Source organism: Hetaerina americana, unplaced genomic scaffold (genome assembly GCF_022747635.1).
Source record: "Hetaerina americana unplaced genomic scaffold, ioHetAmer1.1.p SCAF_1, whole genome shotgun sequence".
Lineage (NCBI taxonomy): Eukaryota > Metazoa > Arthropoda > Insecta > Odonata > Calopterygidae > Hetaerina > Hetaerina americana.
In genome coordinates, this window is record NW_027286069.1 from 52,048,498 (window position 1) to 52,066,215 (window position 17,718).

The window sequence follows — 17,718 nt, forward strand, 5'->3', positions numbered from 1 at the left end:
CTTCAAGATATCCGAATACGATTTGGATGAGGCTCAGTCGGATTTGTCTCCTTTATTACAGAACCCAGTCGGCCCTATGTGCAGGACCGCGTCTGAATGACAGTTGCCAGGCATTCATGCCTGGCAACAGACGCGGTCCACTCGGCGAATACAAGTCCCTTCTAAATCTGGAGCATTGCGTTTTCTGGGAATGGGTGTCAAAGTGGTGATCTGGATGGAAGGGTTCTTTTGGGATCGATGAATTGAGCTGCGGTTTCGGTGGGATGTGCAATCGGGAATTCAGGGATTTATTTTTCGCCACAATACCTGCCACATTTTTTTCTCAGTTTTATTCTGTCAATTTTTCTATTTTTATTTTCACAGTTCATTTTTCATAAAAATCAGTGAAATTATTGCTTTTTTATCTTCTCGGTGATTAATTACGGATCTATGATCAATAATTTATTAATAGCTGGTGCATTCAGCTTCTGGCAAGAGTTTTCCCGTGGCACAATTTGGTTGATGCATATGAACACTCCATGCGTCTCCCAAAGTTTGTTTTCTAGAAATTATGATTGCGATCATGGATTTTTCTATTGAGTTATCAATATCGTCACCGTCATGTGAATGTTCCCGGAAGCAAATCTTGCGGTCGCAAATATTCGAGACTGCGCCAGGAATCACGTAGTTAGATTTCGTACCGCTAAATTTGCAGATGGACGATTGTGTTTTCCTGGTTCAGTGCATCAATAATATCATCGATAACGCGCACATGTCCCAAGAGTTTCCTGAAAAACCACAGGTAGCATAGGGAAAGGAGTTGTCTCTCCTTCCCTATTGTGATGCGTGATTCGTACGCTGTAAAAGAGATTATTGCGAGATGAGCTGTACACTCATCTATTTAAACCAATATTTAAACCAAAAAAAATAGGCCCCTATGACTAACACAATAGACCAAATAATGTTATACTCCTAAAAAATACGAAAAAATAATTAAATAAATAAAAAGAGGGCAATACAACGACGCTGGTGGTGCTCCAGGAAGAAATAGGAACTAATTATTGTGACACAGAGCATAAGCCCAACTAGGCGACCTCTGAAAAATAAAGCCGCTTGAAAAAACGAAAAGGCATGTCGTCGTTCTTAAACCAATATTGAGTAAAAATAGCTATGAATCCATTTTTACTAAAATACATTTTTTTAATTTTATAACTCAGCATAAACATAAATATTCCATCTTCAGGTGACATTGAATATGACGCTTGAAATGAGAATTCTGTGATAAAACCGGGTTGATAACTAAAAAGATGTTTTAGCTGTAAAGGATGAATTTTTATTTTATACCGACTATGAGTTGTTAACTCAAAGTGATGACTAAGCCTGTTGATCACTCTTGAATCGAATTCTGGGGATGTAGCTTTGGATTTTTTTTATTTAAAGTTCTAGTCCAGTCAAATTTTGGCAAAAACACCGTAAAGAGAAATCGGCCAACACTCGCCAAGATGCCGCAGCATCCACGCCCACCATCCCCACCACCCACACTCACCTGTTTTGACCGAATGTTTAAGCGTGACTGCGCAGTCGTTGACGAGTTGCTGCAGGTTCTTTGGCTTGTCTGGGACCTCGAGGTCCAGCACCTGACTCATCTCCTCCGGGTGGAGGAACTCGAGGATCTTCCCCCTCCGTGCGTTCACTTTGCCCTTGCCCTCGTCCTTGGCACCCACGCCATCTCCGCGATCATACGTCTCCTTCATGTACTCAAACAGTAAGTCGATCACCTTCATCAGGAACTCGTGGGTTTCTTCATAGCCCTTCTCCTTGAGTGGCAGGATGTCTGTAGATCAGGGGAAAAAAATCATGACATCAGTTTTCCGTGTAGCACATTTGTTGCATTCCCACTCAACAAGCATGATAAAATGCAATCAGAGATAGATTCACCTACTCATCTCATACGAAATTAGATGATTAGCTATTTTATAAGCATGTTATTAAAATCATAAATATGAAAGTAAAGCGAAAGCATTGGCTATTTATTCCAATACAATTAATTTAGCCAGTTTATCTCTTTAATCGCCCGCCTCTTATTTCCGACGCTAATTATTTCATCAGGCAAACATCTTTTCAAAATTCAGCAGTGTATATATGTATGCATATAATCTGAGGCTGTATATATATATTTAAGGATAGGTTCTTTTTAGAGTGAGTTAAAGTGGCCACCAGAGGGACAAGAAATATTTTGGTTCACGATAAAATTTTTTGCCTCAATTCATTTTGAGATTTACTTATATTAGCCTGTTGAGTACGAAACTAATATGACTATAACTTATAACTAGAATCGATTCAGTTATAGTAATGTCTAGTCATTGAAGAGAATAATATTAAATATTCTACTAAGGAACAGATTACCTTGCGGATGTGAGATCTGGTTTTGTGGGACATGTGGATGAGCCCAGATGATAGGCTTTTGAGATGTGGGTGTGGTGGAAAATAGAGAAAATAATTTGAACAGAGAGAAGATAAACGCTGAGGATTGGACAGTGGGAGATTTACTGTTGAAAATCCGAACTAGATAGACAGTGGGTGGATGAAACAATGAAAGATAGTGGAATGCTGAAGGCCTCGATGGAAAGAAGAATGTCAGGTATTTGAGGAAGAAGGAAGGGAGTAAGATTTTTAAATAGCAAAAAGGCAGGCGACGATATTAAGAAATAAATAATTTTGAGCAAAAAAAAGAGAAATTTCTTGCGATGGATACAAGTTGATAGTCGTTCTGGACCATCCAAAAAGTGACTTGAAATAGAATACCTTAAATGGCCGGACCGCATCGAAACAGACTATTGAACTATGAGCAGCAAGAATGAAATCTTGGGATTTTATAATGGCTCATGGAAAATTACATGTTTCGGATATCGCAAAAATGGTTACGGCCATAAAGGGTAGTGTTTCATTCTCCATTTTATCGGTGACAAGAGGAGGTGGCCGATGGTTTTAGTATTTGAGAGAAGGGGCTCTTGACGAAGGCTATCTTTTCAACAGCTGAGGCGGCATAAATGGCTGGGTAATCGAGTAGCCGACTGTCTTATCTGCCAACACTAATCATATAGACTCATGGCCAGAGCTGATACCCATGATGCTTAGATATTCTCCCTCCGGCCAAAGCCATCGCACATATCCCTCCGCATCCCTTTCCTTACCAACGCGACGATTAAAATGATGGGGTGTACACGAAGGCGTAAAATAGAGAATATCTTATCTCAGTTCGCTTTTGAATACCCCTGTGGCCACATATTTTCATTTAATTCAGAACTGGAGGATAAAAAGCTTATCCAATCCTCTGGAGATAATATAGTGGAGTTAATGTCTTAAGTTAGAAATGAATAATCTGATATTGTACCACGTTTGAATTGCCTATCATTCTTGTTCATCCCAGTCATCAATATTAATAAATGTATATTATAATATATTTTATGTTATTAATTTTAATCTTTTTTCGCGTCAGCTTTGAAAAGTATCTCAAACAATCTACGAAATGTCATACTATCTCCATTTTCTGAAAACCCTCCGAATATATGAACATAATGAATAACGTAGCAAACCAAGTATACTAATCGGTAGCTTAAAGTTTTTCAAGGATCTGATGCTCAATGAAATCAATAAAATATTTTGGCTGATTAGAATCAAATAAGAGGGAAATAAATGAACCCCTTAATTTTTTTTCGTCATTTTTGCAACTTTATAAGATTTTAGGTTTAGGATTTTAACCTTATAGATTTGGCTCTTTTTAAAACCTATTAATTCTATCACTTCCGTGAAGTCTAAGGCATAGTATAATTAGGATCACGGTTTCGGTATAACATTAAGTTTTCCATTAAAGTCCTTTTTGAGTTATTGCATTTGAATGTTAAGTGAAATGGATCTTACTCCTCGGGAAATTGAAACAATACCATTCTAGTTCTTGGACTCTCGTTTATTAATATCCTTGATATTCAGAAATATGACTGTAGAAGAATCACATAAAGATAAAGTTTCACGATGGTGGCAGTGGAAGTCCCAGTACACTTAATTGACGTTTGTATGCACTCTGAAATGAGACGAAATTGTATAAATGTTCTTGCAATTGGATTGCACCTGGTTCCTTTGATTATTTTATCCTCTAAAGTCAGCGTGAAAGACTGACGGCTAGAGTGTTTGTTTACCCCTTGGTAAATTACGGCTTAAAATCCGTGTTATGTTCTCTACCAAAACTAAGCCATTTTTCGGGTTTCACTATTTATAGCAAATAAAAAGAAACAACGCCACACGGCGAAAGTGAGAATTTCACACATCAAAAATCGTAATTTGTGCATAAAAAAGTAAACCAGTCGATGACAGTTAAACAGGTTAGTCCCCAATGCAAGAGCAGGAGTGGATACTATTAGTACAGAACATTCCCCTCCGGACGAGAATTTTTGACGCGGGGGGTCCTGGAGACGTCAACCACAGCCAAGTAAGTGGGAGTAGGAATGAAATTCAGGTCCGGCAAGGTATGAAATTCAAGGGAGAACCTAAAAATAGAATGATATGCGTGCTGAGAAATGAAGGCATTCACGGGGGACGTTCCAGGACGAGACGCAAGATAAGTATGCGGGGGAGATACCGGTCGCTCACAAAGGAAACGGCGCAAGAGGCACACGTATTGGAGATAGCGAGAAGCTGCGAAATGCAATGCGGGAGGAAGCGGAAGGAAGTGAGTGAAATGGGGAGTGGGTGAGGAGCGGGGGAAGGAGGATGGAGAGGAGTGTCGTCGGAGGGGGAGGTGACTGCGGTGGGCGGAAGGGGCGTGAGGGGACGAGGGGGGGGGGGGTTCGATGGAAAAGTAAATAGATATAAAAGAGGTGCGCGTGCGGGAGGGAGGGAGGGGTCGGAAGGAAGAGGAGCGGGGCGGGCCCCTGTCACACGATAAGCCAAGAGGGATGAGCCGGAGGTGCGGGGGTGAAAGGCACCAGGGACTCCGCTGGGAGGGATGGGGGACGAGAGAAGGGGAGAGAAGTGGGAGGGAAGGGAGGAGAGAGAATATGTTTCCCATGCAGGGAGATGCCGCGATAATAAATAGCTGGAGAGGGGAGGAGGGGGAAGGGCGATCCAGTTTTGAGGCCGGGGACGGGTCGTCGGATGCGCGCCGGGGAACGGAACCCGGAGGAGTTTGTGGGTTTTTGGTTTTGGGCGAAGGGGATGGGAGAGGTGGGAAGGGGAGGGGGAATGGAGGGGCTATGTGGGTCTGGTAATAGATTCTTCGGCCTTATCTGCGGCCGGATGCTGGGAGACAGTGCCGTCGGGGGAGATGACGGGGGAGACGGGGTTAAGGGGGAGTGGGGGTCGGAGTGCACCGTGGTGGTAGAAGCATTCGGATGGGGGGAGGAGTGTGCAGAAATGGGTGTGGGGTTTGCTGACGGATGTATACGGTGCGTGGGGTGTGTTTGTGCGAGAGAAAGGGAGGGGGAGAGAGAGAGAGGTGGAAATGAGGGCTTAGTTTGAAAATGATCGAGGAGAATTGGAAGGTATTGTTCGCTCCCTGGCTGCCGTAGATAGTGCTCCTCCTTGCGCTGTAAATTCAAATAAAAATGCAGATTCGACGTTCGAGCGATGCGCAGTGGGGAGTTAAATGCATGGTAGAATTTATGTTGACTCTGCGGAGACTGCACGATGAATGCAAAAGATGGATTATTACGCACCCTTTGCTGAAGGCTCACTGAAATTTGCACTTCTGGCTGCAAAACATTATAGAATATTATCTATAGTAGCAGACTCCATCCCTTTATTAATATTTATTTTTGTTTAAACTTTGAATTATAGGAATGATCCTATTTTATTTTGACATGTATAATTTATGTAGCCATAAAGCATTTCAAATTTTATCTATTATCAGGAAACATAATACCTTTGGAGGGTAACTATAAGAGAAAATAGATGCCCCTCTGCAGTGAAAAGAAGGATAGCCTAGGTGAAGAAGGCGTAAGAAAATAAAAATAATCTTTTGGAAAACAAACACATAAGATCGGAAAATATATATACATTTGCAAAAACATTTATTTGGAGTGCATTATTATATAGATGTGAAACTTGGACATTGAGAAAGAAGGAAAAGACTCAGTTGGAAGCAATGGAAATATGTATGTGGAGAAAGATAACAAGAATAAGATGGGCGGACAAGAAAAGAAACATAGAAGTATTGAGAGGAATTTGAAAGGAAAGGAATCTAATGAAAGAGATGGAGAAAAGGAAAATTAAATTTATTGGACATGTTCTGAGACATAACAACTTCCTGGAATATATAATGGAGGTTAAAATAATAGGTAAAAAGCAACTCTATGGATCATGTAATGGGGGAATATAATATGAATGTCATTAACAAGAAAACTAAAATCCTTGTGTGCGGAAGAGAGAAGCTGAATGCAGATATCACAATTCGAGGGGTGGTGAAGCTAGAGCAAGTGGAATCCTTCATCTATCGAGCATTACATGGGATGGAAGAAGTTTGACCGACATCAAATCAAGCAAAGAAAGCCGAAACTAAGAACGCATTCATGAAAAAGAGACATTTACACTGTTCAAAGCACCTGAGGCTAGAAACAAGTAAACAATTCGTCAAGACTTTCGTGTGGCACATGGCGAACTATGGTTTCGAGACTTGGAACATTAGAAAAGTGGGCCAGCGAAGGAAAGAAGCCTTTAAAATGGTGCTGGAGGAGAATGCTGAAGATTAAATGGACAGACGAAGTAAGGAACGATGAAGTATATAGAGGAACAGAAGAGGATAGGATCATATGGAGAACTCTACGGCAAAGAAGAAATAGATGGATTGGACACACATTCAGGTACAACTGATTGATTAGGAATATAATAGAAAGAAAAATAGAAGAGAAGACTCCACGAGGAAGACCAAGAGACATGTGCATAGGTCAAATTAAGGACGTAAAACAGAGAAAGTATCAGGGATTGAGGGAGTTGACATTAAATAGAGTAGAATGGGTGGACTGCAGTAAACCAAGCCTCGGATTGAAATACTGATAATGATATATATGTATAAAACTTATGTGAAATTCTCGCGGATGTGAGTAATAATATATATCGAGTTAGCACTAGAGAATAAAACCAAAAACCAAAAACACAGAAACACACAAAAAAGAATAGAAACTAACACGGTTTTGAATTTTCGGTGGTCAAGCCACCTTTCTCAAGTGAGAGAAGGAACTTGCTTCTCTCTATATATATTTGGAGAGAGAGAGAGATGTGTCGATAATGTAGTAGAATGTAAGAAAAATTTATTGTTTTTAGTTGGAAAAGTATTCATATATTCACAGAATTGAAATATAAATTAGTTTTAATATTGGTAATGAGTTTCAAGTCTCCCGGGAGTCCCTTATGACTTCACAAAAATACTTGTTTACATATATAATTCTTGAGAATGGAAACTCAGGGTACTGGAATAGTGCCATGCCCAAGAGCGGAGGAGGACGAGATCACGAAAATGAGAATAACCACCAGAATGAGGGAAGCTCGACAGAAAATACAAATTTATTTTTTTTTCTCAATTGGTAATCATTTTCAAATTAACATTTAAGTCAAAATATTATTTTTAGAATAAGGATTCCGACTAAATTCTGCTATACTGGAGAATCGAAGAAATATAAATATTTGCTCTTGAGATTCTGTATAAAATAAAGTAAGTCAATCCGTATAAAAAATAAGATAAAAAAGTAGAATAGGTGTTTTTACTGTTGTATCTCAAGGGAAAACTCTTTTTTTACGTTATTTGTCTCTAGATCCTAGATGCATGAATCGGAAAAAGTCCGGAGTTTCGCTGATATTTGGAACGAATGCTTCCAAACTAAATCCGAGTCTCTCACAACCAGGCTATTCGAGGCACATATCCCTGCTCCCCAGGGATGACTCCTCCCTCTCTCCGCCCTGACCTGTTTATTCCCTTATTCCTTTGCCCAGTAGAGCCCTCTTCCACCCTCTCATTCAACCTCATGATCCTGCCACATCCCTGCCCTACCGCCGAGGATTACAGGAGAGACTCCATCCAAGACCCTCTTGCCATGAACTCGTAGAGACCGCTCCTATCGGACATTGCTCTTAATCCTAGCCATCCATCTTCGTGGCAGAAAAAACCTTTTCATTTATATTCTCTTCCAAAGACTAGTTTCTTATTTCATTGAATGAAGGTTTCAATTCTGCCTGAAACCTCGTAATGAATATACACGTATGACGTCTCCGTTTTAGATAGATACAACTTAGAGATCTTGATAGCGTGCAGACTCTATGGAAATATTATTTTATTTTATGACTATACCAATCAGATTTAGATGCAGCTAGTTGAGTACAAGTTCTTGTACTCTTAACCTCAGGTTTGTGGATTTGAATCTCTCTACTGGCACGAAAAATTGTGTTATGATTTTGTAATTTTTCCCCAATTTTGTAAATGGTTACGTATGACCTTATCTCCTGAATGCCGATAACTCAATTAGTATTACTAATTAGATCATATTGGCGGTCATTGTGTTGACAATAACACAAATTATTTGACAGCCGATGGTATTAGGCTTGACTACGTGGAAATTTATTTTGAATGAGAGAGGAATGCTGGGTTTCTCAAACTATTTATTTGGCACAATTAGTTCCCATGCAAAAGCAACTGTCTGACGCTTATTGTACTTGAGAATGACGCCTATGCGCTAACTAATTATGCCAAATTAAATGTTTGTGGAAATCACATTTTGTTTTTTGTTAATTCTAATTTGACGGCCTGGAAAAAGTAGGCCCAAGTCAAAGATAATAAAGAATCAAAATATTGCTGATGGCTCTGTCACCGAGCACAATAATTGAAAAATCGATGAGTATTAAATTTGGTTTTTACCATTTTCCCATATTAAAGCGCAGTTGCTTGAGTGGTACTTCACAGTACAATTGCCCAATTGAAGTTGTTTCCACCTTTCAGCCCTTTCAACTGCCGGTTAATAAAGATGTATGACTGGCGGAAAGAGACATATGCTATCGTATCGTAAAAGGATATGCATGAGCCACTTAAATGTTTTCATCGAAACCAATCACAGTTTCCTCAGCATATCCACGGTCTCCTTCTATTTTCAAGTTTTTAGGGCGTAGATGTACGTACAGCATATATCTACATTGCTAATGTATTTCCTATGTGCGTACTAAAAGAAATATTTCAAAGTGGAACGGCGCGAAGGAACCCTTGTTCTAGCCTACAGTAAATTCCTTCCATTGGGCTTCATTTATGCTACCTTGAACATGTAAGAGAAAGGCCGATTTTTATTTTTTTTAGTGGGGCCAAGCACTGACCCCGAAGTGGCTTCAAACGGAGAGATCCGTCTTGTCCTTGTTTTCGCCCGCCCTTCCGCACCAACTCGCTCGCTCCCAATGCTCGAGGCACTCCATCAAAATAAATCCTCTCCCTAAATGGACTGGAGAGAGAGAGAGAGGAAATCATTTCCCCACTTCCGATCGCTGCCGGGTGCACCTGGTCCCTCCGCCACGCCAGGGTACATCCACGCGAAGAGCGTCATTCCCCTCCCGCCACTATCCTCATCTTCCCAAGTGACAGCCTCGGAAGTCGATCTAGCCTTGCCACATTCTCCATCCCTGGGAACCCCTTGGAATGAGTAAAAATCGCATCAATGAAGTGAAAAATTCGAGAACCTTTTTCGAGACACGTGATCTAAAAGAAAGGCATGGAACATGTTTCCATAAAAAGTAACTCAGGGAATATCAACTGTCTTTTTTAACCAGTCTCCTTCAGAGTAAGTAGTTTTGAGGTAGTTTTTGGGCTCTAAATCTTGCCTCTCCTCCCTCCTCTTGCGCAGCGTGGTATGGTGAGAAATAATTGTCCGACTGTTTGTGAGTGAAAAATTTTTTTATCGAAGACAAAGCAAACTGATTTTTCAATATTCCTTGCTGTTTTTCCAAATTGAAATAATTAGGTCGAAATGAAAAATACAATATCTAGACAGCGTGTATGAAATATTCACGCATTGCCGAAAATGTCAATATAGCTATGTGCCGAAATCAGTCGCAAAAATAAATGCACGTAGCCCGTTGAACATTTACAATGCATTTGCCTTTCAAGTTCTAATTTGTAAAACATAGTAGTTCTCTCTAGTGACATTTCAGAAACAATCATTCTATTAAGCACGCGGCAGTGCATGGATACTGAACGGCACGGCAACGATAGAGTGACGAATCCCGAAGTGAGCCCGGGTAGCGCCACGCTGCACGATCAGTTTGGGAAATAAGGATCAATACAAGTAAATTATAGGTCGCGGTAGTCCAGGGGGTAGGGCGTTGGACTGCTGATCGGAGGGTCCCGGGTTCGATTCCCCGGGCGAGGCACTCTGGGCAGCTGCAGCCTCACTCGAGCTAAAGTGATTTTTCGGGTACCAGATCTACCTGGGAAACCATAACCGGCACAGGGAAAGCAACTGGCCCCCCTACCCTGATGTGTGAATTTCACACGCTGTATAGGGCTTAGTACTGGGGAAACTACGAGGGTCATCCGGAAAGTAGTACCCGTTCGTGCCGCATGAAGTGCTGACGACGCGAGTAGCCGCTGGACGAGGTCAGATAGCTTCAGTGGCTTGTCTGCCTTCTCTGAGCCAAGTTGCGTGACGCTAGCATTGCCTGTGTTGTTTCTGTGATTGTTTACAATGTTTAAAAAAATTGAGAACGCCGCCAGTTGTGAAGTGAGGGCAGTGATTAAATTCCTCAATGCAAGAAACGTTCGCCCATGTGATATTCATCGCCAATTAAAGGAGGTGTATGGAGACAATGTAATGGACGAGTCGTCTGTTCGGCGGTGGTGTCGCAACTTCAACATGGGGAGGGGGAACACACACGACGATGAGCGTTCGGAGAGACCGTCTGTCATTACAGACCAACTGGTGAGCTCAGTTGACGAATTCGTGAGGAACGATCGGCGCGTCACAATTGATGACATCTGTGAGCATTTTCCCAATGTTTCTCGAACAATTGTTCATGAAATTGTTAAACACCATCTGCATTATGCAAAAATTTGTGCAAGATGGGTCCCTCGCGTATCTCAATGAGCTGGCGGCGAAGGACTATGCAGCAGGAATACAGAAACTTGTCACACGTTATGACAAATGCCTTAATTTGCTTGGAGATTATGTTGAGAAGTAGTTTAAAGTATCCTCTTTCAAATAAAATTTTTTATGTTTGTTAATATTTACTTTTGTGTCTTTATTTCACGAACGGGTACTACTTTCCGGATGACCCTCGTACCATCACCTACTAAACCGACCTTCGGGTTGATTACTGTGTTCATGGTTTTTTTATAAGTAAATTATTAACATTTAGGTAGAATTCATAATTGCATATAAACAATTATATTCATCCAATACTAAGGTTTAATTAGTACACATGTATACCCGCATTCTCTGTGTTTTTTGAACGTATGTGACTGACTGCTTTCATTTTGAAATTTGTGTCTACAAGATCCACGTTTACCACCTCTGCAGTCTCTCCTCCTCTTGCTCTGCCCATTAGCCTCCTCAACCTCGTTCCCCTGTTCCCGTCATTCGGCTCGAATGACGCTCCTGCTCGCAATAGCGAGACATAGAGACGGAGACAAGGCACACGGGGAAGGGATTAAGGTTTCATTTTCGGTCGCACGGCATTAACCATAAAACCCCAGCCTCCATTTCCTCTCTCCCTCTCAATCCCATGTCTCTTTCACCCCAATTAGCCATGAAGTAGTGAGTTGGACGCAGCTGGATGTAGGATACCGGAGCATTCGCCCTCGCCCTGTAGGTGGCTTATTTCTGTCACTTATTAGTCTACATTCTGTTTCCTATTTTATGTGACACACTCTACTCGTGCATCGGTAAGCAGGATCCTCTCTGGCTATAAAAGAAATTGCCCTCCATACGACCCATGCATGGTTCTTAAAAACTGTGATTTTCATACTGTCGTGAAACACAGTGAAAGCACAAGTGAAGGGCGAATATTAAGGCGATGTAAATTGATGCATTCTGTCGATATTTTTTGCTTTCAGGAGGCCGTTTCTGAAAGTTACAAGTTCTTTTAATTTGCGCGTACGAAGTCTACGGGTGGTAATAAAAGGTGTAATACTTTATACTTGCCTCCACTGAAATATTTATATTGTATTCAAAATTTTTCAGGCGACGAGTAAATACATTTGCTCTAAGAAATGGAACCCTGATCGTGACTACCGTAAGGGTTCTTTGAGAGCATTTGAAAAAGTAAGCAATGCATAGAAAACAAAGATAAGAGGAAGAAAGTTAACATTATGTGTTATGGCAATTAACGGCTTGTTGCTGAACATACAGAAATAAAGAAATTAACAGTCCATTGAATCGAGAATGAGTTGTAAATCGATATAAAAAGTTATAATAAGACATTAATTTTAATGATGGTGAGATTTGAGGAGTAGAATAACTGATAGAGAAATGTTAAAGTCAGTCCTAGAATGGTTAATAATTTATGGTGATTTAGGTTTGTAAATATAAAATGAACGTACCTACGGTCTTGAAGCAATGAAAGCGGGATAGCCGAACCTGTAAACTTGAAGTTCACGGTCTCAACTATCCCGTTTTCAGTGAGTTAGGTTACCTCACATTTCCTCATGTGAACAAAGTATAAATGTCGTAAATATCATATTGAGTACGCATTATCTCTTGAACCTAGGTGGATTTCAGATGCGGTGTCAAATGTTTTGTGAAGAAGGATCCTGAACAATCTAGCTTTCGTTTAATTTGTATATATCATGCCGTGTTTACCTCGTATAATTTAATATCCTGAATAAGTATTCGAAATTCAACAGTAGATGCTAGGGGTATTTGAAAAGCTATATTTCTGAATGTACGTATGTATTGCACTTGTATATTGCATATAGTATGATTGAATTCAAGTACAATATTCAAATTATAGCAGTGAGAGGACGGATGAAATGGATGATGTATAATATCAGAAATTACCGTTCGTATTTAGTTTGCTCGTAACTCATTGGCATAATATTACGGATACTCAGCTTTGGTTTAAGCAATGCAAGGTCGGTACAATGTTTGGGTGTAAGATGAACATTATTGGCTCATGGCTATTCGAAGTTACGGTATTACTCCGAGGTTCCCAGCGTATACATTGAATGGACGTTTTACACCACCTTGAAATTAACTTCGTGAATCTGAGAAACGTGCTTCACAATATTTTTAGTGACCACTCCTCTTTCTAATGGAAATGTGCAGTCAAATCAATGAAGTTTTTTCAACCAGTGATCACTACTGTGCTGTAGAAATTTTAAGTGGTTATAGCAATAGTTTAGGGATTACTTAAATGCAACTTAATGAGCAAAATTCCGTTAGGTAGATAATATATGTCCTGCTCTTGTGAGCAAAAAATTAGGAGATATTATATAAAATATGTAAAATAATGGAAATAACTTGACAAGCGTTAATGCAAAGTATATCCATCACTTCCAAGTAATTTTAAGAAAACAATCGGGTTATTTCTAAATCGAGTTTTTACTCAGCTGAATTCCAACTTAAGTTGAAGATCCTCCTTTTTCTCACCTGGTCATCACTTGACTGCTATCGGGCGTTGCATGAACAGAGAATTCTAGTCGGGTTCGGTTAATCATTATTTTTAATTATTTTATATCCTTAAGGAGCATCCGTCATTCACTCTCAATTCGTGAAAAGGAAGGATTGCGATATTTGGAGTTTACATACATCCACGGAGCCACATTTGTTCCACTAAATCAATGCCACCTGTTACTTCAAGTGTGTGTTTGTCTGTACCCGAGTGCTCTTCACCTTGATATGATGAAGTTAGTGGAGGGAGGGAATGAGGAATAAGAACCGCTTGCCCGCCCATAACCTTTTTCTTCCCTCCCACAATGCGTTCTTTTTTCATCTCACAAACGTCCTCGTCACCGCTCCTTATCTTTCCCTCGTCCCGGAATGCCGTTTCTAGGGCGATGACAAGATGGGAAAGGAGAGAGTGAAAGGGACACAAAAAAGAGCAAAAATCCACGCGAGAGTAAAGAGAAATGCCCTTCTTCTGTTTTTCATAGTTTTTCAAACCCTGCCCCCTCCCCCTTTTGATTTGAATCAAAATTTTTTATCCACCTTTTAATGCGTCCATCCGTTTCAGTTTCTGGCGTTAGAGATCTTGCGCCCGAGTCACGCTCTTCATCTGGGACGAGGAACAAGTGGACTATAAAGAGTGGGAAGGAGCGAGGAGGGGATAGAGGGAGGGCGCAGGTGGATGAGGAGAGAGGGATTGAATGAACGGTTGAATGGGAGGGATGGTTTGCTCCCTTCTCCCGCCAACCCTCCCTCCTGTCCCCTCCCACTCCCTCCTCACCGCCGAGACCTCTCATTTGCGCCGTGCCTCCGGATCCGATGAGCAAGAACAATGGCGGGTGGAGGGAGAGGGGAAACTGGATGAGATGGCGGAATGGTGTGGGCTGGCGATGAGGGAGTGCGGAGAAGGCGAGGGAAGGGGGAGGTCGCTGAGACGTAAAAAGCGCATGAGGACGCTCCTCTCCCTCCCGCTCTTCACCTCGACGATTCCCTCGGACGCAGCGTCGGTCTCCCTCCACCCTCCTCCGCCTTCTCCCACCCCACCCTCGCGAACAAACAAGGTTTCGATCCCCTCTCCTCCCACTATAAAATCTCCTCACTACTTTCCCGTTCGGATCTTCCACCTCTTTTTTGTATATTCGTAATCTTCAACGTTCTTATTATTTTCCTGCATGTCGGGATGCGACAGTCGAAATGTCGGAAAGTGAAAAAAAATTTGGCCCGGGGAAGGGGATTGAGAAGAAAAATTAAAAGAAAATAAGAGAAGAATTCACTCTCCCCCAACGCACACGTCCCGGAGGCGCTTTTAATCTACGCATCCGCCGGGATGAGACTTGAAAGCGAGAGAGAGACACTGTGGGAGCGTAGGGAGGAAAGAGTGGGGATGTTGATCGGGAGGGAGGGAAGGAGAGGTGCGTGGGAGGGAATGATGGGTTGTTTGGGAACGTGGGTTAGGGAGGAGAGGCGCGGAAAATGGGATGGGAGCGGAGATGTGGGGGCGGGAGGGGTGGAAATGAAATGGATGATTCCAGACGGGTGCAAGGGAGGAGTCTCCCTCCCCAGCGGGGGCGAGTGCGAGTGAATTGGCAGCCGGGTGGGAGGGGGACGCGATGAGAGCCAGACTATTGTTTTTTGTTCCTCGGCAGAAAAGGGGCATCGAACGGTGGGGCACGCCGTAAGAACTCCCAAAATGCATCTCAAGGCTTTTTATTTTTCTCATTGCTCTGTCCCGCTGCTCTCGAATCACACTTTTTAGCGACGACCTTCTTTCCCTGTATGGTGCAGAAGAAAATTGTGTTCCCGGAAAGTGAGCGGGTGTTTATAACCCGGGTCGCCCTCATTTTTAGAATTTTGTCTTCGTTTTTATATTAGGATGTTGCAACAAACGACGGAACACCTACAATAAACACGACGTCCTCAAAAGCGTATCTCGAGCAATAATGAATCATAAAATTGATAAATGACAATGCATTGTTGAATTACTCGTATGATGGGTGTTGCGAAATTCAGTTAAGAGCAAGGAACTTCAAAAAGACTTAATCCATCAATCCTTTGTGCCTCAAACACAGAAAAATAACTTGTATCTTTTTATAGTGACGTTATGATATCTTCTGTTGAGATGCCACGGATTATTATTGCATTTATGAAAGAGGCTACAGATACATGGAAATGTCAGACGATTCGCCATTTGTACCAAGATAGGATATTTTGCAGTTATCTTTCCAGGTAACTTAGCAAAAAGAGCAATTTTCCCATCCTCGCCGTTATCTATTTAAAGTGATCAGCAGAGTTTGAGTGACCATGGCAGACAAAAGTAACGGAACATCTCTAGATACACATAATTTATGGGTTGTCTTTAAGGACCAGGAAATATTTGTCGCAGATTTTTGTGGGGGGAGAATTTCACTAACTTGCTCGATAAAAAATATGGATGTTCCTCCTGTCAACCGAAGCAAATAAGTCACAGTCCAGCCAGCTAATAGATTGAATTTAAATGCGTGTGACAAAAATCCCGTGTTTCGAATTAGAAGCTGAGAATGACAATAAGATGGGTTTTATGGCTGATAGAATAATGAAACTCGTATTCACAGTGGCTGAGAATGTTTTATTTTACAAAAATAATTTTTGCAAAAGCAAGTTTTTTTTTATTATTTGGTTTGAACGCCGTTAAAGGCATAATGGTTCACGTTTGTTGCAATAGGAAATATTTAAGAGTGATGGTGGATACGAAGTTTACTATATGCTCAAATATAGCCATGAGTAAGATAAGCGGGGAAGTGCTTGTAAATAGAGTGAAAAAACGAGTAAGTACTCCAAGTTACTTGAAAATGAAAAATATCTTACTTCCCAAAAGGTTTACTGCCGAAAATTCATGTTTGATATTCAATTTTGACTATCCATAAGTAATTGATAGTTAACCTATTTACACTGCAAATCGATAATAATGCAGTTAACGCAGATCTCTAATGCTAACGAAAAAACATTTTGGCATTGAAAGAAATCGCAATGCAACTGCATGTAAGAGGAGTACCTCTAGTATGTCAGGCATCGGGGAAAATTCGCCTGTTTGCTTGCTTTCTTCGGGTCAATCTGGGACAAAAAGTGAAATGTGTCGGAAAACGAGATGGATACTCATCGAATGTTTTTCGGCTGAGCGGGCATTACTATTCCAATTCTCATCTTTCCATCATTTCCTCCATCTCCTCGATCCGTAACAATGATTCGACCCTTAGTCATCTCCCAATATCCTGTGCGAAACCTTTTCCGATGAAACAGAATTCCCCCGTCTCGCAAGGAGAACGAAAGCTTACATCCGAGGCCCGAGTCTCCGATCCGAGGCAAGAGAAGGAGAGAGTAAACCGTTGGAGGGAGCGAAGGGAGAGGGTAGGGTGGGGTGACCGGTGGCTCTTTATAAATGTCGTGGAGTAGGAGGGAGAGACAGTTGCGGTTTCGTCGTTCGAAATGAAGGAGTGGGTGGGCTGCGGAGTTCTCCACCTAAAGTAAAGGCTCGGAGTCAGAGCCAACGCGCTATTTCCTCCCTCCTGCTCCCCCGTCCTCTCGTTTTCGCATCTCCCCACTCGCTTCCCCGTGCGCCCTCCCCGGAGTCTTATCGTCCCCCGTCCCTCCCCTCCGTTTCCCCCATCCTTGCTATTACTCTCGCCACAGCCGTTGAAGAGCCCCCGTCCTAAACCCTCCCCCGGGAGTTGGGTGTGGGGTAGGGTGGGCATTATGGGTGGAAGGCGACCCCATCCCAGTCGCCCCTACCCTTTCCAGCCCTCACTCGCCCTCCCAGGTTGCCACCGTCCCGCCCGGGAGGGGATGGGGACTTGCTTCCCCAGCGCGGGGGCGCCCTGAGGATGGCTTTGATATAGTTTATAGCGCGGCTGAGGGCTTCTTTACCTCGCTCCCTTCCCTATTTCGCCTTCATCGTTAAGGTTCTCCCTCCTTGTTCCTTGGACACACTCCAACTCGAGTTGATATTCCTTTCCGGGGATGAAAGCGAGCGGGGAAGGAAGTCCTGTTTGGTAGCTATTTCATTCGTAACGAGCGTTTATATATCTCGTTAAATTCGCAATAGAATCTCAAGTTTTCGAAAGTGCCAAAAAGTTACGCGAAG

General features: G+C 42.0%; 1 protein-coding gene across 1 annotated transcript in view; it reads right to left on the minus strand.

Moving 5' to 3' along the window:
- The window catches only part of Gad1 (glutamate decarboxylase), a 104,052-nt gene that overhangs the window by 61,373 nt on the left and 24,961 nt on the right, over positions 1-17,718 (minus strand). The window contains exon 2 of the mRNA XM_071589791.1: positions 1,526-1,813. Within this exon, the coding sequence (XP_071445892.1) occupies positions 1,526-1,813 (288 nt within the window). The remainder of the gene's footprint in view (positions 1-1,525; positions 1,814-17,718) is intronic.